This window comes from Dermacentor andersoni, chromosome 7 (assembly GCF_023375885.2).
Source record: "Dermacentor andersoni chromosome 7, qqDerAnde1_hic_scaffold, whole genome shotgun sequence".
Classification (NCBI taxonomy): domain Eukaryota; kingdom Metazoa; phylum Arthropoda; class Arachnida; order Ixodida; family Ixodidae; genus Dermacentor; species Dermacentor andersoni.
The window spans coordinates 78,726,697-78,752,354 of NC_092820.1; the positions used below are offsets into that span (position 1 = coordinate 78,726,697).

At 44.1% G+C, this 25,658-nt stretch overlaps 1 protein-coding gene across 2 annotated transcripts in view; it reads right to left on the reverse strand.

Annotated features, from left to right (window-relative positions):
- Positions 1-829: 829 nt before the first annotated feature.
- Positions 830-25,658, reverse strand: part of alph (protein phosphatase alphabet) — a 40,000-nt gene continuing 15,171 nt past the window's right edge. The window contains exons 2-8 of one of the 2 annotated variants that reach the window (XM_055072763.2): positions 15,683-16,013; positions 14,223-14,570; positions 13,610-13,831; positions 9,205-9,322; positions 7,897-7,999; positions 4,631-4,691; positions 830-2,186 (exon numbers count right to left, since the gene is read on the reverse strand). In XM_055072763.2, coding sequence (XP_054928738.1) covers positions 2,130-2,186; positions 4,631-4,691; positions 7,897-7,999; positions 9,205-9,322; positions 13,610-13,831; positions 14,223-14,570; positions 15,683-15,973 — 1,200 coding nt within the window. In that variant the 5' untranslated portion in view covers positions 15,974-16,013 and the 3' untranslated portion in view covers positions 830-2,129. The remainder of the gene's footprint in view (positions 2,187-4,630; positions 4,692-7,896; positions 8,000-9,204; positions 9,323-13,609; positions 13,832-14,222; positions 14,571-15,682; positions 16,014-25,658) is intronic. The other variant, XM_050181515.3, reaches the window with a different exon arrangement.

A 25,658-nucleotide genomic window follows, 5' to 3' on the forward strand; every position in this document is an offset into this window, starting at 1 on the left:
CGCCGGTGTGAATGCCGTTAATAGCAATATATTAGTTGAGAATGTGCCAAAATAAAGTATCGGTTATGAGTGAGCACTTCATCCGTTATAGTTTTCTCTGTTAATCTGTTCGCACTATAAAGGCAAAACCCCACGAGAGCGATTTTGTGCACGACAGCAACGAGCGACGGCTTCGAGCGATAAAACGGGCCGTCCCTTGAACAGATTGCTCGGTCTTGTTGATCGATTGCTCAGTTCTAGAAATTTAGAATTCGTCGCTTGTTGCCCGGAAGTGGAATGAGCAACTAGCCAATAGCGCGAAGCCGGAACTGGATGTACATTACTTGAGTACTACCGATCGTCGCATGGAAGGAGCAAATCATGTAATTTTTATACGTGCAAGGATAAGGACGTACTGCAAGACCCTCAGAAATATTTTATGCTGCTTTTTACAGTAAAATACATTAACTTAAATTAATTACTAACATTATTAATTACGCACCACACTAGTTTCGGCGCCTATATTGCTGTATCGCTGCCCTCATACCGGCAACACCAGGGAAACGTGACTCAAAGTCATCACTCGAAGGGGTATGACTTGTAGGCGACGAGCGAATGCGACAGCCATCTCCATCGCGTCGCTTGTTGCTGTCGCACGCAAGATCGCTTGCATGGCGTTTATACTTAAGTGCTTGCAACACCACTATGAAGTAGTTCTTGCAAAGACAGCAGTGTCTGCAGTGAAAAGCCTGCTACTGCTGCAGCAAATGAGTCGAATGATTTCCTGAGGTCTGCTGCTTTTTCTTCTCAATGCGCACATAAAAGAACGATAACCAAAAAGAGAAAACACTTCAGGGATTTTTTTTTCTTTTATTATTGTCCTTGTGCTTGTCTCCTGCTGAGCCGTGGCGAAATACCCGTCAACGCTGAGAAAAACCTAACAACGCCGAGATATAATAAGGATAAAAAAAAACGTGAGGAGGAGGAGAAAGAAACACAAGAGAAAAAAATGGGGTAGGCATAAAATCACTGCTCGACGAAATCCTTAAAAAAGAAACAACAACACTCAAACAATGAAGACAGGATTCAGCCCCGACATTTGGTTGCTCTCTTGCTACCAATTACGTGCAGCACGTGCACACACAACACACACACACACACAGTCACGCGCGCCGCCACTATTCTTCTGCGTCTCTGCTGCACGCTTATAAAGGAAACTTCGAGGAAGGAAAGAAAAAAAAGTCACCACGGCCCTCGTTCACGATTCCGACGACGACAATAATATAATAATCATTGTAATGGTAATTGTAACAACGGTCATTGTACAACACTGGGGATGATGTGAAAATCGTGGAGACGATGGTATGCTAGGGTAGACGGAAAGGCAGCAGAGGAGGGGGGAGGGAGGTAATGCGCGAAGGGAATTGACGTCGACGTAATGTGAAAAAAGAAGAATAAGAAAAATAGACAAAAAAGAGCGAAGTGGGCTGTGTTGCGCTAAGACCAACCTACACGGCCCTTTTCTTCATGTATTATTTTCATGTGTAAGTGCATCTGCGTTAGTCGACGATGCGCGTTTCGTCACCTGTCAAGGGTGATCGAGTGAGTGAGAGAATGAATGAGTGAGTGATGTGCAGTCTGCATGTTTGCATTTTACAAAGGGCAGAAAAACAAGGTTCTTCGCTGAAAACAAATGAATGGAAAAACCTAAGACGGTAGTAGACTATGCAAAGTAAGGAAGGGAAAAGGGGGGATGCCGATGTGTCAACACCTGCCACGCACACGCACACACTACGCAAGTTGACACCGGTCAGTCAGCCAGTCGGTCGGTCCGTGGCTAGCCACCATATCTCTCCCAATTACCACTCTGCAAAGGTTGCTTCTAAGGGCCGCCACAGCTGCTGATGGCCATCAACGAGTACCAGTCCACAGCCAAGCAAAGTCTTCCGACGTCTCTCTTGCTTTCCTTCGATTTGTTGCTGGCAGCCGTTCGTGAGCGGTTGGTTTGCTTATGGTTGCCGTTGCTGCCAAGCAGTCCCTGACGGTCGTAATCGGCAGCCACATTTTCACGGGGAAAAAAACAAGGTGATGCGATGGAGGACACTTCATAGCGACGCTCCGTTTTGTGTTGACGAAAGCATCCATTCCTCTCAATGATTTGCTGCTTCCTCCGCTTGTTCACAATCCTGTGACTGGCTCTTCACCTGCTAAATCAAAAGAAAGAATGTTTAAGGTACAACTTTTATTGTACAGCCGCCATCAAAAGTTTGCGAACCACAGGATCTGAGAAACAGCTGAATAATTTTGCAGCGTGGGAATGCAGCCAGATGTGCTCATTTCCAGCCTTTACTTGTACATGCGGACAACATAGTATTGTGCAGTTTTACTGGCCGCAGTTACAGACTGCTCGTAAATTCAACATTTTCTCAGATAAACATGTAACGGTGACTGTACACAGTCTGTGACAAAAGTTTAAAGGTCACACTCCGCATGATACAGCAATTGTTTCTCAACCTGGTTTTTTCTGCAGCGTTTTTTGCGCATTGAGGAAAAAAAATGAGATACAGAAATCCTGCTTCTTCTACTACACACTGGCAGAGTGCTAGACAAGACCAAAGGCACAGCCCTTTAACAGCAGCAGTTGCACACTCAGTGAAGATAGGACTCTGCCCGTGTCACAAAGGCATCCATGTCACATGGCCACCCATGAAGTCCTTTTAAAGGGCCCCTCACCAGGTCTGGCCATTCTGAGCTGACAAGCACAGAGCATACAATGCACGCTAACAATAGTGTTTGCAAAGAATTACATCACTACGTGCCGCGGAAAGGTCTGAAATTTCAATCCGAACTCCGTTTTCCCTTTCCCTTGCGGCGACCGCACTCCAAGCAGTGACGCAGTAACGTACTCGTGTCCCTGCGCCTACGTACTCGTGTACGCAGTGTGACGTCGCTCGCGGTGACAAGTGACTTCGAAAATTATTGAAGGCAACATGTGTTATTTATGTGATCTGTTGCTTGAATTCATGAATTGAAGTTTAGAGAAATAATATAACACACAAACGGAATGTCTGCATGTTTTTTTGTTGTACTTCGCACTGAAGCAAGAGAGATGTACTTCCGCTTCGTCTGCTTGTTCCCACGGTCGTGCAGTCACGAGTGCAGGTACCGAAACGATGCCATTTTCTACAATGTTCCAGTGCATGATCATGCTTTGTGATCTGCTTGTTCTGCCTCAGTATTCATAGCACTGAATTATACTGCTAGTCACGTGTCCTTGTGCGCAGCACGCAACATCATGCGCTGCACGAAACCAGACACTCAGAACAGCTCGCAGGCGACGCCATCAGCGAATGCGCGCAGTGCCAAGAGGGGAAATAAAATGAAGGTGGGCGCCCTTGACCTATGAGTCACGCGATCCTTGAGGTCTAGTATGGGAAAACGCAGGGAAGGAATTTCAATGCTTGCGGAGGCTAGATGGGGCAAGTGGAGAGAGTGTCTGGCTTGGCAGTGGAGCTCGCCTCCTGAAATCATGGGTTCGCGGCACTGAAATATTTCTATCTCGGCTATTACGAACCAATTTGAAAAACTTTTGCGGCAGAATGCTCCCTAGAGGACACGTAACAACTTCCAGTGTATAACCAAAATTTGCTATGGGGCCTCCATCTTTATCCTGAGGGAGATGCACTCTGTATCACACGGTCGCCTTTCCACTGAGGGAGTTCAATGGAGCCTTTGGTGTAGGGAGCACTCTTGTCCCCAAATTGCGTGAGCTACAACGTAACCTATCTTTGCTTGTAATTAAAACGATCTAGGTTGCATAATAGAACAGTTGAAACACTTCTTTACCACCTTTGTGCATGCTGCTGCCCTGTACTCCAAACTCGGAGCGCCCCTTGATTGTAAACACAGGCACCATCTTGTTCACTGGGAGGCTTACTGCACATGTTGCATCGTGGTCATACCACATCGTGCTCGACAGTGAGAGAGTCCGTAGAGAAAGGAAGACTTGTGAAATTGTGGGGCCCGAAATGTTATGGTCAGCGCACATGGTACAGTAAAACCTCAAACTGTACCCGCTTAAACAGTAGTTTCATTTTAAAGTAGTGAAGTAAAATCCCCAACTCAGCGGCCATTGAACATAATGTGTTCTGTTTGGTTCCGACTCGGCCGCTGAAATCCAGCAGCCGAGGCCAGGAACCGACCCCGTGACCAGTAGCAGAACGTCTAGCCACTGGGCTACTGTGGAGATGATAAATATTGACACGCACAGATTGTCTATCTTTCTTCTGGTGACCATTTTCCCCCAGCTAACTACCGTTACACGGTTATCTATAGTCACAGAACATGCCAGTATGCAAGGACCAGTGATTACGCTGAAATGTATGATAAGCTGCCTATACACAGCCAACACACCTGACCCATACGCAAGATTTTGGTGACCAACACTAGCGTTGCCTTGCCGTGCTTTAAGTGTGTACTTGTTTTTCTGGGCACAAGTTCACTTAATATAAGTTAAATTAGAGACTCACTGTTTTGCACATGCTGCTTATTCACCATTACTACAAATGTGACCATGTAAAAAACACACTCCTAAGTGACTGCCGATGAATTGACCAGGGTTGGCCTAATATAAAGCAGAGGGATCTCTTACCGACTCTGATGACGTGGACGGGGGTTTTAACTTGCTGTACACTTCCTCGATGAAACTCCTCCTAGAAATGGAAAAGGCCGGCGGCAAGGCTTGATTGCATGTTTCAAACTTACCAAGCCATCCCAGACAGAAATATGCATACGACATGAGCCAACACTCAGATTACAATGTAGTTGCTGAATTGTGACACTGCGTGTAACCCCTGTTTATTGGTCTATGCACCAGCCAAGCTATTCTGTAGCATTAACTGCTCCGACATAGGACTGGACGGGATCCCAGCCAACATGGCCTTTGCGTACTTTGCGCACAGTTCATTTTTAATGCAGATACCCAATTAATATTTCAGTCGTGACTGCAGTTCAGATTTGATATGGACTGGAGAAATGTTTATCAAAGCGCCTCTGTTTAATGCATCACATCAAGCACTTTATTAGCCCCAGCGAAGCTGAATAAACGTTAAAGTCATGCTAACTTGAGTTATATTTCTGTGTTCCCTTTAAGAGTGAACGATATTGTAGACTTAAGGCTACACTGTGTACTTTATGAGAGTCTGGCACTTCTTTCCCTTCCTTTAATTTTGCATGGCCTGTTTACAATGAAAGTGGCATATACACTGCCAATTTTCACCCAATCTGACAGCCTTTCTTTTTCTGCAGAAAATAACTCTAAGGTGTGCAAAGCAGTGGACCAGTATATGATGAACAGTTACTAGTGGACATGGATACCATTTTGCTTCTTAGGTGCATTCAAATATGTGACTACATAGGCCAAAACTCAACATATGAAATGGCCACAATGACTCGCCAACATTAAGTACAGTAAAACCCCATTAGTTCAAAGTTGTAAAAACCGGAGACAATTTCTATATAAGTGGAGTTTCGAGATAAGAGAGTTCACGAAAATACAAACCCCTGGCCATGCAAAGACTACATAGAGCCTCTGAAAATAGGTGCCAGTAGCAGTTAAATTTCTCGCAAAGGCTCGCCATACCAGAAGCGGCATTTTCGGTAGATCACTTTTGCGAGATACTGTGGAAAAGGCAATATTGCAGCCCTGAACTTGTTACTGTGAAACCCCATTGATATGTTCCTTGCTGTTGTGTTTTCCTGGCTGCTTCACTGTGTTTTGGTGGTCCCAACCAAAGTCCCGCTGACTCCTATGTATCATGTTCCCATTTGATACAGCACCATTCTGTAATCTTCCCACATTTTACATTGCATTTGAAAGTGGCTGCCACATAAATTTAATGGTGCAGGGAGAAATTGGCTCTCGCATATCGCAACAGATGACCAATTTGTTGCAACAGGTGACCAATTTGTTGTTGTTGCAACAGGTAACCAATTCGCTGCAACAGGTGACCAATTCATTGCAACAGGTGGTATGTTGAAACAAGCGACCGAATTTTGCATCAGGAACCAAGCACCGGGAACCAAGCACAATAGGCCAATTCTGCCAAGCACAAACCTACATTTACTTTGGGGCCTACAGGGGTCTTATCTGCTTTTCACAACTGCCGGTTTTCTTCAGTCAGCTTCAGCGCAGTAGAACTGTGTTATGCGGTGAAACGTACACAAAATACTGTGGCAAGGGCCACTGTCACGGAACACTGTATCTGTCCCTTAATTATACACATGCGCATGTGCCGTTCCTGGTCACAGTGCGAACACTGAGACAACTAATAACTGCACTGGCAGCCACTCAGACCGTTTCTGACGTTCTGCTGTGCGAATTTGCGCCCTTCCTCACGGTCACATTTTCCCAGCTGGTATGGTTTTTCCACAATTCCATTACAAACGTATCAATGGGGTTCTACCGTACTTAAGAAAATGCCAAAAACATATCAAACATTTGGCATAGCTGGCGTAGAGCTTGGATTGCGTGGCATCGCGAAGCATGCCATACAGTAAACATAAGAATTGTGTTTTCTATATACTGCATCAAAAATTCGACATAGAGAGGTATTCCTAACAGCAATGCCAGACACACGCTTCAATTCCTCAGCTATGCCTTCATAAAAACACGGAAATGCAGAGCACGGCGAATAGCTGACGATGCTCCGCACACATGTGAGCGTGGATGTTGCGGAGGTCATTGCGTGCCTTCCCACACCTGCTGCGTTTCATCAGGGGCCAGAGCAACACTCCATCCGCATTATCAACGAGATTGCAGCCAGCCGTGAACGGCGGATGACAAGAGTGGCGTAGAATGAAGTGGAATTCACTACAAACTTGCGGTCCTGTCACTTATTGGCAATTTCGCAGTTGTGCGCAAAGTATGGAAACCTTTGGGCAATCACCTTTCCTCTAACATTTTTGCAGTCGAGATTTATAGATATCCGGAGTATGGCACAAACGCTGTACGAGATAAAAGGTGAAAAATACATGGAGATGGCACTGAGCCAGGTAGAAATTTCGACACAACTTTTAAAATCTTTTTAATCTATATGCCATACAGTAAACATAAGAATTGTGTTTTCTATATACTGCATCAAAAATTCGACATAGAGACGTATTTCTAACAGCAATGCCAGACACACGCTTCAATTCCTCAGCTATGCCTTCATAGTCAAAAAGTTTGCCCACTGCAGTAGGAGGAGGCCCAGCTGCAGAGTGGCATAAACGACATAATGTGGGAGGCAAAGTAAGTTGACCAGGTTTTTCATGCCACGGTGGAGTTTAAAAGACGACAATGTAACTGTCACATGACAGCACAACTTCCACACTTTCAAAATACACAGATTATGCTTAGACGAAGCTACCTTGATGGCAACGAACCCATGTGAAGAGACTGAAATACCCAAAACTCTTGCAGAATCACTACGATGCACCACACTTCCAGAACTTTGGTCACATCCTCATTACGAAGGTTGAAGAATTTGCTTTACGTGTGCAATTTCGAATTTTATACATTACTGCATACTTCTCAAGACATTTCAGAATTGCGGCTTCACTGCCGTACAGACCAGATAACTTCCGCATCCTGCAAATATCTGTAGAATATCTTTTTTTTTCAGTAGTTTCAAGTAGCCAAAAATACAAAGAATGTGGCAGAGTCTCGCTGGCAGCTGTGTTGCGTTTATTCTAGTCTTTCCATACAGTGCATGCCTGCAAGGAGTCAATTCCAAAAATGGCGACATTGGTTACACATAGTGTGAAGAACACAAGAACTGCACGGTGAACTTTTGACAGCTGCTTGCTGCGATCAATGCAAGCAGAGTACACAGTTCAGAGGAGTTCAATTGGCCCTGGAAAAGGGTTTCCGCTTACTTGGCGAGAATTCCTCCACCGGGAGGGAGGCCGGGCAGGTCTTCCTCGGCAAGTGCCTGGATGATGTTGTTCAGCTCTGCATCAGAGCCCTCCGAAACTATCTCTGAAATAGAGAAGAAAGCAGTCAGACAAAATCTAGGCTGGTCCAGTTACCTCATTCACTTAACATCCAAAATTGACCGAGAGTTGATTCTGTGGACACGACACCAAGAGAAAAAGACAGGAAGAGGGGAAGAGGGAATACCATGTATTTCTCTAACACGTTCACTGCCACAGATGGCACAAGCATGACTGCCCTGTGCGGCTTCTCCCTGTCATATTCCTCTTGTGCGACTGGGCTTTCCCACAGCATGCAATCGACATCTTTGCCAGAAATCAGCAGAAAGAAAAAAAAAAAATTTTTTTGTCGCTTTCTTTTCAACCACGCCATGGTGCCATCTCTCTGCACTTTGAGCAAGTTTCAAACGAGCACACCTCCCAGGTAGCTCACCAACGTGTCATGTCGCACCAGAGGAATATGACAAGTGTCCCACCAATGGATCAGAACACACATGAACAGACTTCAAAAGGTGCTGCCGCAGTGAATGCGTTCCAATTTTTTCGCTGCTTGTACGTTGCTGACTCAGCACACGAGCAGCAGCCAAATTTGAACAGGAGGGACTGACAAGCAACGCAATGCCTTTAGATCACATTTGACTTCTTTCCCGAAACTTTGCTGTTCCCGATTTCACTTGCTTCAGCAATTTGTCCGCATAAACTTGCTTGAAGCAAGCACCCCTCTGGCTTCCCTTTACCAGCAGATTTTCAATGGAAGGTCTGGAGATCAACGAGTGAAACAGTTTCGTGAACAGATCTTTTTTTCTTTTAAACTTCACTCAAAATTTGTAAAGTAGTATAGCGGGCCGAAATTCACTGATACAGAAAATTTGGCAAAGTTGGCAAGCATGCATGTGGCATAGCCACTCATTCATGAGACATGAAGACCACAAGCACGAAAGGACTGACAATGTTACAATTAGTGGCCCCACCTAGCTACAGCTGCACTCATCCAAATTTGTAGAAGACCTGCACTGAAACAAAAAATCTTTACGGTGATAATGAAAGAAAGGCCTCGATGAACTTGTCCTGAAAGATGTGGTCAATTGATCAACTCGCACGTCACTGCAGTGTGCATTGTGGAATCAAAGAGAGGGAATGCATCAGTCAGCGCATCGCCAACAGTTATGATCCGTGTCCACTCATGCAGCAACAAGAATAAGCGAATAAGCGTATGTTCATTTGGGCCAAGCGGCCGCTGTCATCACTTGCCTGTGATCCTCTTCTCAATGAGCTGATTCAGTTCGCGGTCATGTTGCAGTGCCTCATCACTCACCGATGGAGCACCGGGAAACAGCACAAGGACAATGCTCATGTTGTCCTTGCTCCCCTGCATGTCAAGATAAGACAGGCAAGGACACAGTAACTGTAAAGTATACACAGGCTTAAAAAGAAAAGGGAGGCTTGCAAAGTTTACTGGCATACAGTCGACTTCTGTTAATTTGGTTCTGGCAGGACCGATGAAATGCACAGAATAACCCGGAGGGCCAAATTAAACAAGATGCAGAAAAAAAAAAAAAAAAAGCCAGAACACACCGACTCATTACACAGTATTTGGCCGATTCTAAGAAGCCCCCAAATCAAATGCACGCCCACTTTTTGTCTTCAAAGTAAAGAACTAATGAAAAATGACATTAGAGCTCCTAAACAAAGTAGAAATATAACATGCACCCGATTTTTTACTAAGAAAAATAAGCAACGACACAATGGCGACAGATTTTCTAGTCAGCTTCGCCGCAATACAGCCAGCTTGTGCGGTAAAGCATGCGAAAGCCACAAACACTTTTGATTTCGTTTCAGAGTGCACTGTCCTGGAAATTTTCGGCCCAATTTTCTTGGAAAAAAATTTCCCACGTTACCATTGACTAAATATAGTAAATAGACATTGTGAGCCACCATTAGAGCTTAAGAATCTTCCTAGGGTAGGCAGAAAACGGGCACTTTCGGCAGAAGATGACAAGTGTTCAACGCATTCGCTGTCCCCTAAACTTCACGGAGACAGGCAGCCAATAAAGGAGTGGCTATTCGGGCCACCATAGGGGTCACGTGCACGTATACTGACTGGTCAAGTTTGAGTTATCCGGCGAAGGCCAACTTTAGGATCAAAATAACGAAAGTTTACGCCTGTAGAAATGCATAAGTGCCGGCCAGAACCTTCGGTCGAGATCAAAATTAACCAGAGTCAAATTAATGGATGCCTACTGCATTAGTGCGTGCTACCAATATCTTCTATACTCGCAGACAACTTTCTGTAGCTGTGAAGGGAAAGCTAAGGAGGCAAAGCGCACAGAAGTGAGAGCGCTCCTGAAAAAAGAGTCCCACATTTTTATTCACGTTAGTTTAGGCTGGAGAAGAGAAAAAAAAAAAGACACCTTATTAGCAACAGTTCAATAAGACAGAGCACACCACTGAGGGTAGAGGTTTACTCATTTTGCGGCTCTTCCCTTCCGCGCCTGGGAAAACACGAAACCATCGCACGTGGAAGCTGCGTCGATTCAGCGTCTGTTCCGAGCAACCAAAAGCACTGTCAAACACTGCTGGACTACTTGGCGCCGTAACACACATGCAGAAGCCACGTGCCCGTAGCCTTCCCTTCATAGCCACAGAAAGTTGTCAGCGAATATAGAATGACTTTATTTTCCCCCTTTTTTTAACTAAAATACTTCTATTTTGTCTGTCTACATTCAATAAGCAGAGAACTCCGTGTTTATCTACACCGCCCGAAGCCAAAGCTGTTAAGAAAGGAGCAGAAGGCATTTGTACAGAATGTTGCATTACTAAAGCAGCTACGTAAAAACGTCTCTACTGGCTAAACTGGTAGTTTGCACTTAACACATTCCCTTCCATGCCCATTCCCGTCGATATCCCGTTATCGATGGTTACCGAAGTAGAGGCTTGCACCGAAAGATGACCGGGAGTCGACTTCGGCGTTGCACTAGCCACTAGGGCAAACATTTTCTTATATGTAGAAATTCTTTACATAAAAAGCCATTATTTGATGGAATGTTGCGCAGGTTCCTTGCATTGAAAATGCATATTCTGACATATTAAAAAATTTTGTTTGTGCGAAACAATCATGTTTCCATATAAGATTTGTTTACAAAATTTGTGTTTACATATTTCTTTTCTAATTTTTTTAATAAACATGTTTGCGACTAGTGACAATTTGATTCTATGTGCTTTAGTATGACGCTTTAGATAGAAAAAAATGTATTTATTGAACTACCCAAGAAGTGCTGCTTTTCCCGTGGACAGGGAAAGTTAATTTTCACAAAGGCAGACTATAATGGTGCATTTCCATGCACGAATGCAGTACTTGCTCCTTTTTTTTCATGAATTAAACCAGAAGTACATGTCACCCACAGCAATGGTGGACCAAAAAAGTTATATTCTCATGAAAGGAATAGTAAGACCTGCATATGGCATGGTATTACTTACGTTTTTCCTAATGTCCAATTTTCCCAAGCGCACACTTCCAAAGTCAAAGTTAATTTGACATTACACGGCTGCAATGTACATGATGCAATGCCAGGGACGACAAAAAAAGCCTAGGAAATTGGATTGACAAATGTCTGCGGTCCCTAAGAATACAAAGCAATTAATAAACAAAATTTTTAAAATTCAGTTACATAAATAATGAATACAAATCAGTACACATTTTCTTTCCTTAGCAGACGCGTTACACAATACAACGCGTTACATCAATATAAGTAAGACACTCTACAATACGCTGCACAATCGAAAGGCAAATGCCAAAACAACTGCACAGTATACACCCAGCAGAATGCAATAACATTGTATTTTGACAAGAAACAAACACAGTAGAACCTCATTCGTATGTTCTGGAAAAAAAAATTTGAGAAAGAATGCGCTAGCTGGGAAACGTACAAACAGAAGTCCCAAAAAAGTCAGCAGATTCAATTGTAGTTAAAACCTATGTAACGCGAAGTGTCGTGGGAGTCGTTGCAGCACAACGTGCCAACGTGGTGCTGAATGGTGGGGCCCAAATGGCCCGAGACACGCAGTGTCCTTTCCGCGGCTTCTGTATGCTTACGTTCGTGCTCCTCGAATTCGTCTGCATCGACAGCTTCTTCGAGTGGGGCATTTCAGCGAGAAGTTTTGACGGGCCCACTTGGCAAGGTTCGTTGCACCACAGGACACCGACACGCACCATGCTGGTAGGGCCGAAATGGCACGCTGTGTTGTTTTGCTATTGCGTAGCGTTTTAAGTCGGTGAAGAAAAACCAAAATGAAATTTAGCCAGCAGGCAACACCGGAATGCAATGTCGCCAGAGCGAAACATAACGCTCACTTTATGCCGCTTACATCAGGAAAGAGCGGTGTGCGACAACCTGCGAGGCGGTTTGCCGGTACCGAAAGAGGAAACGGGGCAAGCCGCAATTTTCACATGATACACTCAGGGAAGTACTGCAGAAAAGCTGCGGTGACAGTTGCCTACTTCTCTTGATCGTGTGTGCCTTGTGCTTTTGCTTCTTCACACAAAGATGTAGCGGCTGAAAAAGTTTCATATGATAGCAGTTTGGCAATGTACTGAACATTGGTACCAAAAATTGTTCGTGTGGCACAATTGTGCCAGAAGATGAAGGGGACCTTGATGGTAATGTTCCGAGAACCACTGACGTAACTGCCTGTCTAAATTGCATCAATGCTATTGATTGTGAAATTTGACACTTCCAGGCTTGAATGACTTTTTAGGAAGCGGCTTTTACAATAAAAGCAGACATGTAGTGCACAAATGCCTTTTTGGAAAGAGATGCCCAACCCCCCCCCCCCCAAAATAAAGACAGCGGATCCCCCGCCCTGTGAGAATCTATGTTATGCGAAGCGTACCAAGTTAACGAAACGACCATGAGAGCACGAAGACGTAGGCAGCTGTTTCATGACCTACATGACACACATGTCATGACCTATCATTTATGTTCATCATATACGTCTATCATATTATGCCAATTTCGGTACATACCAAGTTAACGAAACGATCATGAGAGCACCAAGACGTAGGCGGCTGTTTCATGACCTACATGACACGCATGCCATGACCTATCGTTTATGTTCGTCATATACTTCTATCATATTATGCAAATTTCGGTACATACCAAGTTAACGAAACGATCATGAGAGCACCAAGACGTAGGTGGCTGTTTCATGACCTACATGACACGCATGTCATGATCTATCAATTATGTTTGACATACACTCTTGTCATACTATGCCAATTTTGGTACATACCAAGAATTAGGCGGCTGTTTCATGACCTACAAGACATGCAGGCCATGACCTATCATTTATGTTCATCATACACTCTTGTCATACTATGCCAACTTTGGTACATACCAAGTTAACGAAACACCCATGAGAGCACCAAGACTTAGGTGGCTGTTTCATGATTTACATGACACACACGGCACGATATTCATGTCATGACCTCATTTATGTTCCTTGTGCGCTCTTGTCATACTACGCCAATTTCGGTAACCAAGTTAACGAAACAACTATGAGAGCACCAAGAGGTAGGTGGCTAGACAAGATACTCTCAAAGTGGCAAATGTTCGCTGAGAAATGCTTCGCATTTAAGACAGCTCAGCACAGGACGTACCCGGTAGAGGCAGATGTCAATGACAGCAGCGCAGAGCTCTTCGAGGTTGTGCGAGATGCAGAGCTGGTGGTGTACAAAGTGGCACAGCTCCTCGTTGCTCATCACGTCCCAGATGCCATCGCACGCGAGCACCAGGAACTCATCTGACGATGTGTCCCGTGCCTGTACAGTCACTTCGGGCTCGGGTGATACCAACTGCTCGCAGGGGCCCCTTCCGGCCACCTGCGTGTTGCACAAGATCTCCGGTTGTGACACGAGGGATATCAGAGTTATATAGCTTGTTTACATATGTATGTATTTTATGGAATAGCTGGAGACAACGGGTTACAGGTGTTCTGTGCGGATGTGAGCAGGAAAGTGGTGCCTCCTCATGACATTTGAGTTCGACCAGAGCATACAAAACTACAGCGATGGTGAACACCGTGTGCTTGCCATAGCTGTGAGTTGGCACCCCTGTTTCGTTGTAACGAAATCAGAAAATTTTTTCGTCGCAATCACCTGCGCTAGTTTCATTGTAAATGACACCAGCAAACAATGCCCACATAAAACGTGGTGTGAAACTGAACCTAGTGAAAAAAATTCTGCCTCAATGAGGATGTAAACAAGGACCCACCTGTTTGTACTCAAAGTCTCCCAAGGCTCGCGAGACCGCCAAGGAGCCGTTGACCCGCTGAATCATAACAGACCCGCCAGCCCGCTGGATGCGCTCCTTCTCCCCGGGATTGATTGGCTTGTGGTCACGGGTTGTGAAGGCCGGTTGGCCGTTCCGGCACAGGAGGGCGCGCGAGTCACCACAGTTGGCGAAGTAGACGTGGCTGGGCGAGATGAGGGCACAGACGGCCGTCGAGCCGCTCTTGTCCTCCCCCGAGGCCACCTCGGGTAAAGCTCGCATCTGGTCATCGAGGCAGAGAAAGCCCCGCCGGATGCCGGTGGCCACCCGCTCGGCCAGCTCCTCCCCGCCCTCGGGAACCCACAGGAAAGCACAAGAAAGAAAAAAGTGGCGATTCGGGAAACAATTTTCGCGATGCACAGGAAAGAAGACACGGTAAGATACTCGTCTCATAATAACAAGAACATTGCCCATCAGTCTAGCATTGCTGCCATATTTTACAATTCTATTGCAAAATAAACTTGTGCCCAGTTAACTGCAGAACTTCAAAAGATATGAATACAAATTACGGTCAGTTTCTCTAGAGGCCAGTTTTCCAGAGACAGATTTTTGAAACCAGCTTAAATCTCTAAATCAGCCTACAGCACACAAATATTGTTTGTTGTTTACCCTTAATTATGTGTACAAACTGCAGGGATTGTCTTATTCATTAGCACCAATTGGCAATGACCATTGGCTGAGGCCATTCTTACAGTGCCCTTAGACCTTCTGTTAATGATGCCAAGCCCAAAGGACACCCCATGAGTTTCTGAGCAATGGGGTTTTAAATTCACAGCTGGGAGCAAGGTCTAGGGAGGAGAATTTGTCCCCTTAAGGTGCAGTGTGCACAATTGTGCCCGCCAAAAGAATGCACAACGCGGCCTTGGTGTAGCAGTATGCCAGAGAACTGAGTGAGCTAGAGCGAGTGCCAAAACGTCACAATGTTTTGTTCCTATATGACCACCTTCCGCATCACAGCTTTACGACACGTACACCTCCTGAGAAACAAAACCGAAACTGGTTGTAGAAAAGCTATTACACTAAAATATTTAGGGCACTTCAAGGCTTGCCAGTATTTTTTCTACCGTATCAAGGCTGAAGACCTTCATTTAAAGCAAAAGGTTAAACATAAAGAAATGTCACATCAGCACTTTTATTAATGGCATTCGTAAAGCGCAACGCAAGCTGCTTGTCTAATCAGATTGAAAACCACAGCTTGTAAATACATCTGAAGCCGACTAGGGGTGCTTATTCTGGACACGTGCAATTTTGCCACCCATCGTCAAATACACTATCTTTCCATCTTTGATCGGCTATCATGGTGGCTCAGGCATATCCGGCATCTCCGGCTCTAGCCATCAACATGGCAGAGTTCGACGACATGGCAGAGTTGAGCACTCTGTCCCTGCTGCTGCTACACTCACCTCTCCAACGTCCGAGGTGGAGGCCACGGTCTGGGCAAACTCGTCCGTCTGGATGATGGCATCCAGCAGGTTCTGGGCGCAGTGGGCCGAGACACGGGCGCCCGCATGCCCGTCGAAGACCGCAAAGAAGCTCCAGCGGTCCAGGCCGCAGGGTAGGCCCACCATGGCGCAGTGAGCGTCCTCCATCTCGACGCGCCAGCCCTGCATGCTGGCCAGCGCATATCGCAGCCCATTGCCTTGGCCACCCTCTGTGTGCTTCTCCACCTTGGGCTTGTCCAGGAAGGCACCCATCCTCCCACTGGTGAAGAGCCGCCGCTTGGACGACGGGCCCCTGCACATGGGGGGGGGGGGGGGGGGGGCATGAGTGAGTTACTGTCATAACCAGCATGCTGTACTGGCTCATGGAATGGCAGCACCCGTGGATAGGAGATGCCTTTGACTACCATCCAAAGCACTCTAGATGTGGCTCGCATTTCACAGCAATGCCTGTTATAAGGTAGAAACAACAGTAGCATAACGCAGAAAAAGGCGAGAGACAAACGGGAGCACTTATTGCAGTGTTCAATAGAGCGTAACACTCACCGAATAAAATAGCACATTGAATCTGACGTTTCAGAGCTGAAACGGGTCCCTCTCCACAACATTTCAGGGCCAATACAAGTCTATAGGTACCTCTCACACAGGGGGACCTGTATGGGCTCTGGAATGGGAGAATCAATATTTTATTTGGGGAATGTTTTTTTTTTTACTTTAAACAAACGGGAGCATTACACTTTTGCAATTATTCAGAACAATGAGCAGTTAATGGAGCACTGGGACACTTTTTGAAAACAACGAGTAAATGCTTTTTCCAGACAATATTGCCACAAACATGTGAGCCAGAATTTCACTGCATGCAGAAAGGAACTTACTACCTTGCACAATAGATTACTTGCTCTCTCCTGTTGCTTTGAAAACTCAAATTTTTTTCCCTGTCCTATGTGACATCAGTGATGGCGTTAGAACCGGTGCAACGGCCCATAAATGCCAGCCATTGAGTACATGCACACACATATGTTGAGATATTGCAGGAAACAGGGAAGTGGTGGTCATTAAAGCAGCCTGCCCGTCTTGTAACCGCTTAACATTGTCTATTCGGACACATACTCAGAGTCGCAATTTTCTGTATAGCCGGCATGACAGTGGCAGCCAGCGCACGAAAAGTGAAGCAAAAAAGGCAAAACATTCTTTCCTTTACAAAGCACCAAATAGCATCCCCCCTCCTTCCTGTGTCTGCCATTTTAATACGAAGCATCCTGTGCTTTATTTTTGCAGGCACTCTGCGGGAAATAGGTTCCTCTTTTACCAAGTTTCGGGCTTCATCGATAAAGAGAAATGTGTGAGTGAGAGTGGCAAATCAGTTCTGCAGAATCTTATGAAAGGGAAAAACTGTCATCCACCGGATCAGGACCAATTTTTCCTCAAATGCGAAGCTTTCTTTTTGAGAAACCCACGTGGGTTTCCTTTGTAGCTTCGTGCTACATTTGGGTAGATTAAAATTTTTCCCTTTCGTGATCGAGGGTAATACTGAACCTCTATCTTCCTGCACCACAGCCCGATGCTCTAATCATTAGGTCACAATCGCATGCGTACTTGTGCGATGAACCAACTAGGGTTCTGAGACAATTGGCGCAAGCGCCATGCGCCAACTTCTCACATTATTTTCTTGTGACAGCTAGTGCTTTGAGATACTGTATTAGAAAGCACCGATTTCCGTATCAGCCCACATTCCCCAGTCCTTTCCTTGTGGGAGCTAATGCAACACAGGTTCTGTCTGACGTTGCACAACCTTCATGTTGGGGCCCACGTTGAACAGGTCTTAACATTTCTTTGCCAGAATACAAATGCTATCATTCAGATTCAGATTTATTGGTTCCAAAAAAAGAGTAATTAATCATTGTTATAACATAGACCACATGACGGACATAGGTATGTACAACTATCACATTTAGTCGCCAGATGATGTCACAATCTGCGTTTTCTTCTTGCACCTGTCCAGTACATATGCAGAACCGAACAACTGGCATGTCATAACTAATCGAACGACTGGAGTAAAAATCATGCAGTCGTTGTCACACTATTATCACCGTAATAAATTTCTTGCTGCTGTCATCGCACACACCCTCTTGTTATACACATAACTGTTTGCTTTACACAAACATGTTGGCACATCTGGGAATGCTTTGTGGAACTGTAAGCAATACTGAACATCCAGCAACCAGCAATATGCTTCACGTAACACCGAACCCAGAGCATTATTCACTTATGGTCGTAGTAATCTTTCAACGTTCTATAAAATATTGTGTACCTTCAAATACTTCATTGTTGCATACTTCCACTCCGGACAAATGCGAACGCGTGGTAAGACTAATACTGATAAAAGAATACTTCAGTGCCTTATTGGAGGTCATTTTCTAAGCTTCAAGCCTTGGTAGCACATAAAAAAGAACGCACACACACACACAAGATAGGTAATTATATCATTTACAAGATAGGTCCACAGTACAACTTAAGAATGTGTTCCGCATTTAATACGATATATAAATTTTATACATATTGCCACGTTGTGGTGATGATGCGCCTTAAGAATCTAACTTTTATTGTGTTTACTTGTGAGATAGAGGAAGAGGGGGGGGGGGGTACTACAGCTGCTGGTTTCTTCAACTTGTCCACGTTTTTGGAAGAACACAACAGCAGCACCCCAACCTGTTCCACCTTTCTATCACAACTGAACCCCATACCCCCTTTCCCTCCTTTATTTTCTTTTCTTTTGAGCACTTTGACTTCCCTTAGCTTATTCTGTACACCATCTTACCTCTTTCATTACCGTGAGAAATGTGCTCATTTCCAGTGCTTTCATGTTTTAACATTTTATTTCAAGGCATAGTAGGCATAACATATACTGTGATACATAAAATTATAGCCCTATCACTCGTGCTTTGAATGGATGTATAGCAGTAATAATTGCTCAGACAATGTTAAAGAACTATGTGAAACTTCAGAGAAGCAGCTGGTTCACAAAATATGCGCCTGGTTCCTAGTTCCCAATTTTTCCAAGTCAGATCATGCAAACAAGTTATGAGGATTTGTTGGCGTGAATACTAGCCATAGTTGCACTTGATATTACTTGATAAAGTTGCACTTGACAGTACTCGAACAAAGCCATTAAAATTACATGCACTCATGAGCATCTACCGTTTTTTGAGACATCGTTAAAGCAGCCTATATGTCTGATCAAGAAAATTACAACCCCAGAGAAGCTTCTGTGTCCTCGATGCTGGTATCATTTAAAAATTATCTTGCTGAATAGAATGAAGCATAAAAGTGGAGTCTCTTTATTGCAGAAGTGCTAGGAGCACTGGAGGCTAATCTCAACAATAACTCCTGTGGAGTTATTTTTCAGACTCCAGACTCCCCAATCTGCCAAGAATTGTCAGATCTGACAAACACCTAAAGCTTGGTCATCATTACAGAGGGTGCATTATGTTGCTAAAAGAATTTCAATATAAATGTATAACGATTCATAGACAAACTGTTGATCAAATTGATCGATCTCTACAGGCACAGTAACGAAAGAGCTAAAGAGTCCTCTTCCCCATTTTGAGTGGGGGAGAGTGAAAGGTGTAATGGTGCATTTTGACTGGCAGGCACACATATTTGCAACATGCTTTTTTTTTTCCCCCGAGATCTGTGTGCTTCAACACTTTCTACTCATGTTACAGTGTGCAGAAATAATGACTCAAGTTCCTAGTGCAGAATTTTTTTTTCCTAGATTTCTCACACATGTACACAACTGAATATATAAACTTGCAGTAAATGGGAAACATGGGCCAGTTTGTGCATATTCACATTGAAAACCGCACAAAAGTAGTTAAGCACAAAGTAAGGCACACACACAGGAGCTCACTGTGCCTATTTTAATTCCTCGTCTGCTTTCGCAGTGTTTATCGAACGTTAACTTAGCATACTGATAGATAGTTTCAAAGTTGTACCAAGTCCACCAGACATTCTTTGCACTCAAAAGGATGACAACACTGATGAAGTTTGGAGCTTGAGAGGCATATTTTAATTTGATACTAAAGGTTAGTTTCAAAATGCCGTACGTGGCATCATGACACCATGACACAGAGTAAAATCTGCCACTGTTTTGTAGCCATAAAGCTAGGTATGACTGAGCTGCTAATAATATGCGTGTGCAAATAATTTTTTGAGACCAAATCTGATACAAATCGAATAGTACAAGAAGCAAATAAAATTAAATCGAATACTTTATGAATAATGAACAGCTACTTTAACTTATTATAAAACAATGTTCACATCATAGTATTAATAATGTTACCAGCTTTCTGTTATTACATTGCACATTATGAAGCTTTGCTTATCAAAAGCAATAATAGAGCATTAGGAACATATGTAGTTTGTTTGCGTGCCCAGGACTCTCCAGGGAACGCAAATGATCATGGTCCAACCAGTAAAGTCCATCTCCCTGACAGACGTAGCCCGCTCATAACTTCTTGCCGATTTTTTATGCCTACTATGGCCGAGGGGATGAAATTTAATGTACTTTTGCCCCTATTTCATGTTTGATTGAGAACGATTGACGATTCTGAAATATTCGAAAACTACCTATTCCAAAAAAATATTTGCCTGAAGTGACTATCCACTCGCAGACTGAATCCAGCAGGAAAGTATTTCGTTCATTATTTAAGAGTTTCGAATATTACTGAACCCATAACTATTAATGATATATGAGTGCTTTGTGCATCTGGCTGCACCTATGTGTGGTAACCGCACCAATTACAGGAATGATGCTGCGATACACCAATCCCTGGGTACGAATCCAAAACTGGCTCTTAGAAACAAGTATTGTAATAAATTACTTGGAGTTCTCTGTCCCTTGCCAGCATTTTCCTTCTTAAAATTTTAGAGAGTTCGAATGCTCATTTGACACAAACTACTGGCAAGTCAAAACTGTTTTGAGACTGCTTCTTTAGCCAATTTGATCTTAAGAATAAAGTCTTGTGTCAGCAGTTCATGACTCCCAAGTAGCACTATTGTTAGACCAGTGTTGTCTATTGTACAGCCAACATGGCCGAACAGTGGACGTATATCTCCTTCAGGAGCTGTGCACGGAATTATATGCAGTAAGGTAAACTTGGACAAAATTCACACAAAAATCCTTAATCTGTTCTGCTGCAGTATGCTTTTAACCCCTTCTCTACTGCTGTCATTATAAGGAAATATAATGTGCAGCGTGAATTGATGACTAGTATGCCCATCAGCTTACATCTAGTTGCAATTCTTGACACTAGGCGGCAACATTCGTCATAGAAACATAGGTGGTGTACAAATCCATGCACCATAGGGCGGCACCCTCTGGATTTAAAATGTGGATTTTAGAGGCTATGCTTTTGCTGGTTGGAAGCAGCAGAAGTGATCACGGGAGCCAGAAACATGTCACGGACGTAGGGTTTTGGACACCACCTATTGCGTGTAGTTTTTATTTCAAGCTGCTTCAACAGTTGTGCTCTAAACGTGGCTGCCTGCATGTTGCATTTCTAGAAAGTTTTGGGGAAATTCGGTACAGTTTTCATCATTTTCCTGCGATAAAGAAAAGGTTAATGAATGCAGTCGTACCAAATTTTCAACTACCAGATTTCAGTGGTACCTGAAGGGGATGTCGGCCTTAACTGCTGTGCTGCTAGAGCAGTGACATGAAGTAGGTGACAAACTGCATTTAGATTTATGCAGCTGGGGGGCAACAATGGCTACTCGGGTACGACATTCCCACTCCTATTCCCACAACAACTATCCTTGAGGAGCGCAGTCTTACTGGCTGAACCAAAGAAGCCCGTGCAAGTGTGGTGAGAAGCCTTGGTTCACTGGACGTCGACGCCAGCTACACATTCTATGGACCCCAAGATCGGCTAAGCGGCTGAGGTCTTGGCTGTTGCACTTCTGCAACGCCTGCACGAAGTGCTGCAACAGAATGTGTCGTTGGAATCTGGGTTCCCTGCGCTTACGCAGCAGTTACGGCCACAGAAATTGTTTTAACAATAGTCGAACCTCAAAATAACAAATATTGACATAATGAAGCAAACGAAATTCTGTTGGTCATGCCCCATTTCAATCAGTATTTTAGTACTATACTGATGCCAAAAATGAGACTATTGCTTAGAACGGACTATATGCAACTATAGAAGAACTATATGGCTTACAGCAAAAAGAACACTTGTTCGCTCGAACCTCTAAATGTGTATTCCGGCAGCAAAAATCTCAAATACTTGCCAAAGCAACCTCAAACTGCTCATTATGGACATGTGTGAATATTTTAGCAAACAGCCTTGGCTTCACTGACCCCCCAGCTGACAAGCCAATGTACAGGTATAGAGTGATGACACTGACTGAAAAATTGCATATCAACGATGGTGCAAAGCACATTTGTACTTTAGCATTGTTTGTGTGCTATGTACCAGCACGGCAAGCCACTGACGGGCCATCGAAATCAGCAGGAGACTCCTTGCCCGCTCATTGGAAGTATCAATGTTAGCATTTCTCTCACATGGACCCAATCACAATTTTTTCATTATAAAGAGGTCTGACAATATTGTTTCCCTGCAAACAGCAATCGCTTGTAAAAACCACTCCATGATTTTTCACTCCCATTACGAAATGTTTTATGGGTTTGTGGAAGGCAACATTTGTCAGCCACCTGGGAGTAACTACAAAGCCCCGGGTTTCACAAATGTTTTTGATAAAAAAAAAAAAAAGAAAGAAGACTCCTCTGGTCCGAGGTTCAAACCCGAGAGTAACACCTTTCCAAGCCAGCCACTCTACTATCCGAGCTCACCAAGAGGCTAGCAGACGGATGTGCGAGGCCGAATGGATCAAGAATTAAACCCTTTATGAACAAATGTTGCCTACAGGCAACACACCAGACAATGTTTTTCTTGCAGAGTTTTGGTATTTAGTACAAAGTTTCTCACCAAATGTCATCGGCCAACACTGAGTCAAAGCAGCAAGCATTGCCTGTTGGATTAGAGCATGAACACCGCACAAGGGAGAAGTTTGGCACATGACTCGCTTTTGTTTGAAAGCTCGGTCAGAGGAGACAGACCGATGCAAGATCTCCGGCTGCAGTGGTATCACACAAGTAATGCAAAGCAAATTCAATGAATACACCTATGGTTCACATATGACGAGTACTGTCTGTACAACTTGCAAACAAAGGCATAGGTGGCTTGGGGTAAAGCTCGCTCCCAGTGTTCTGGCTGGTGTTGCCCCCCTATTACTGAAAAAGTTTCCACTAAATATTTTTAGTCTTTTTGTCGAATGCGCTTACTTTGTGTCTATTTTGAACATTTAGATGAAGAATAAATATTTCCTTCGGGTATTTATGTGCCTCGACCTTGAAGGGTCACAAAGTGCTAGGACGCTACATAGAAAATTACTTTAGAAATTTCTTTGATTCCTTTAGAATCAGGGTAAACCATGATGCAGGCTGAGAAATGCGTACAATTTGAGCTTTTGAGAGGCATACATGACTTTAAAGAGAGTGCCCACAAATGTGGACAATGGTAGCAAACAGATTTTTAAGAGTGCTCGCAGCCATCTTTTTTTTCCATGGCCACCTCAGCCAAGATATGGCATCCTCTTTTGTAAGCAGAGTAAACCATGGTCCAGGCTTAGAAAAGCATGTCATTTTAATGCCTCGCAACGTTTTGTTTAAAAGTACTTTAGAAAACGTATCCACGTATGTGGACACTGGTAGCGAAGTGGATAAGCTTTTAGTTGCCAATTCCACATCCACAGGCACCTGCCAGTGTATTAGCCAATGTGACACTGAAATACGCTGCCTATTCTGTGTCACCCCCCCCTCTCTCTCTCCCTCGATGCGCTTACGATTTACTCTGCAAATGAAGGATCTGGACGGCAAAGTGACGCAGTTACCTCCCAAGCAAGGTGTAACTAATAGACAGCACTGCTAGACAAGCAAGTCCAACTACTACAGACATCACTAGCTTCTTTAAGTCCCACATTGTCCCAGAGTTTGCCACACTTTACAATCTCAGCAATGCAAACGGTTTTTATACAAGGCAGCCAAGTATAACATGCACCAAGTCACTAGAGCCAGTCTTGGTTAATATATTTGTATTCTTTTAGATTCAATATCTCAAACTTCCTAGTCCATGCCTATGACCAAGCAACATGAAACATGAATGGTTATTTGCTCCAACAATGACTGAAGGACATTGCAAGGCAGTTTTGAAATGTCCCTTGTTAACCAAGCTCAACAGGAAATACTGAACCAGTTTCAGTAGGATGACCCTGTGTAGCCTTCACTTAGCCTGCTAGTAATTAAATTCTGGAGTTTCATGTCCAGAAACTGCACAATGGGTAACGAGGGACATTGTAGTAAAGTGCTCCGGATTAATCTCTGACCAACTGTGGTTCTTTAACACGCAGCTGAATATAAGCAGACAAGCATTCCTGCATTTTGCCTTCATAGGAATATGGCTGTACTGGCCGGGAGTCGAATTCATGACCTCCAGGCTTTGCCTCTAATAACCACTCAACAAAAAAATGCCAGACGGAACTTTGAAATACTAAATCCATCAGACTATGCCAGACTACACCGACTGAATGTTTCCCTTACGTGTCCCCTAAACTCGTGCTGTGTTCAAATAGCTCTAGTGTGGGAGAAAAAAAAAGAAAGAAAAAGCAGCGGCACTTATTCTATCCAGCTTTAAGGGCTGGCTGCCAAGAGCTGAGTCAATTGGCCGTGTCACTCGCAGTTTAACCTCCGGACCCTGTGTTGACATGAGCGCCGAGTCAGAAAGAGTGTTAACCAAGCCAAGATAAGAAAGCACGCCCCATGGAGGGAACGCGCCAAGAAGGAAGTGTTCAAGAGGGGCGAAACTGCAAGCGTTTGAGCAGCACTGCATGTGGCATGAGGCACGACAACAAAGAATCGCTAGGCTAAGAATAAGTGCACAGCACCACGAAAACGGTGCGGCGGGCGAAAATGGCCGTTCACCATGGCAATGCGGTGCAGTCATTTTTGCAAACAGTGCATACAACCCCAGTTTGCGACAAGTGTCTTGTGGCGAGTAAAATGTCGACATCACTATTGTGACAAAACCATGCACAAGAAACTTCTAGCCCCAAGCATGTGCTGCTAGCACACTGTGCCATTATTAGTTATGCAAATGCGCGATGCAAGGAAGCACACTTGCAGGTTAGGAAAAGGGTCTAGTGAAGTCAAGCTAAAGTGATCGACCGATGGTTGAAGGTGTTGAGAGCATCACTTTTACTGGGGACAAAGCTTTTGCAAGCGAGAAAATGATGCAAGCGTAGGTCAGGATCGGACAGTGAAGACATGGTACCAGTTTCCTATCATGTATATCTACCCATTTGCAATGGGCAAAGTGTATTGCAGCAAGGTGGCAAATTTAGTTGGTTGCGATTTATTATTATAAGATGGTAACGAAGCAACTGACAAGGGAATAAAAAGAATGCGTGCATATGAGTGCTGCATCCACATCTTATTTTTATGTTTGTCATTTCCCGCTGTTACTACCATGCACTAATAGCAAACTGTAGTCAACGGTTGCTAATATCGCCACACAAAGCTCAACGTATTTTTTATATCCCCCCCTGACTTTAATATGTCAGAATTCATAATTTACACTCAATAAACCAAATACAAATCACGTAGTAGCATTTTCGATACCCCAAAGTGAGACTTCAGTTGTGGGGCAGTCAAGTTTGCTCAAAAAAGCATTTTTTTCTTTTTTTGTGTGTGTTTGTGTGCAAATGTACTCTCCATGGCCAGAAATAAGCATTAAATTCTTATTTGTTACACAGGAACAAACACAGGAAAGCCAGCTTTGCACTTTTCTCTGGGCCTATTTTCTCCTCACTATAAAACCTTTGT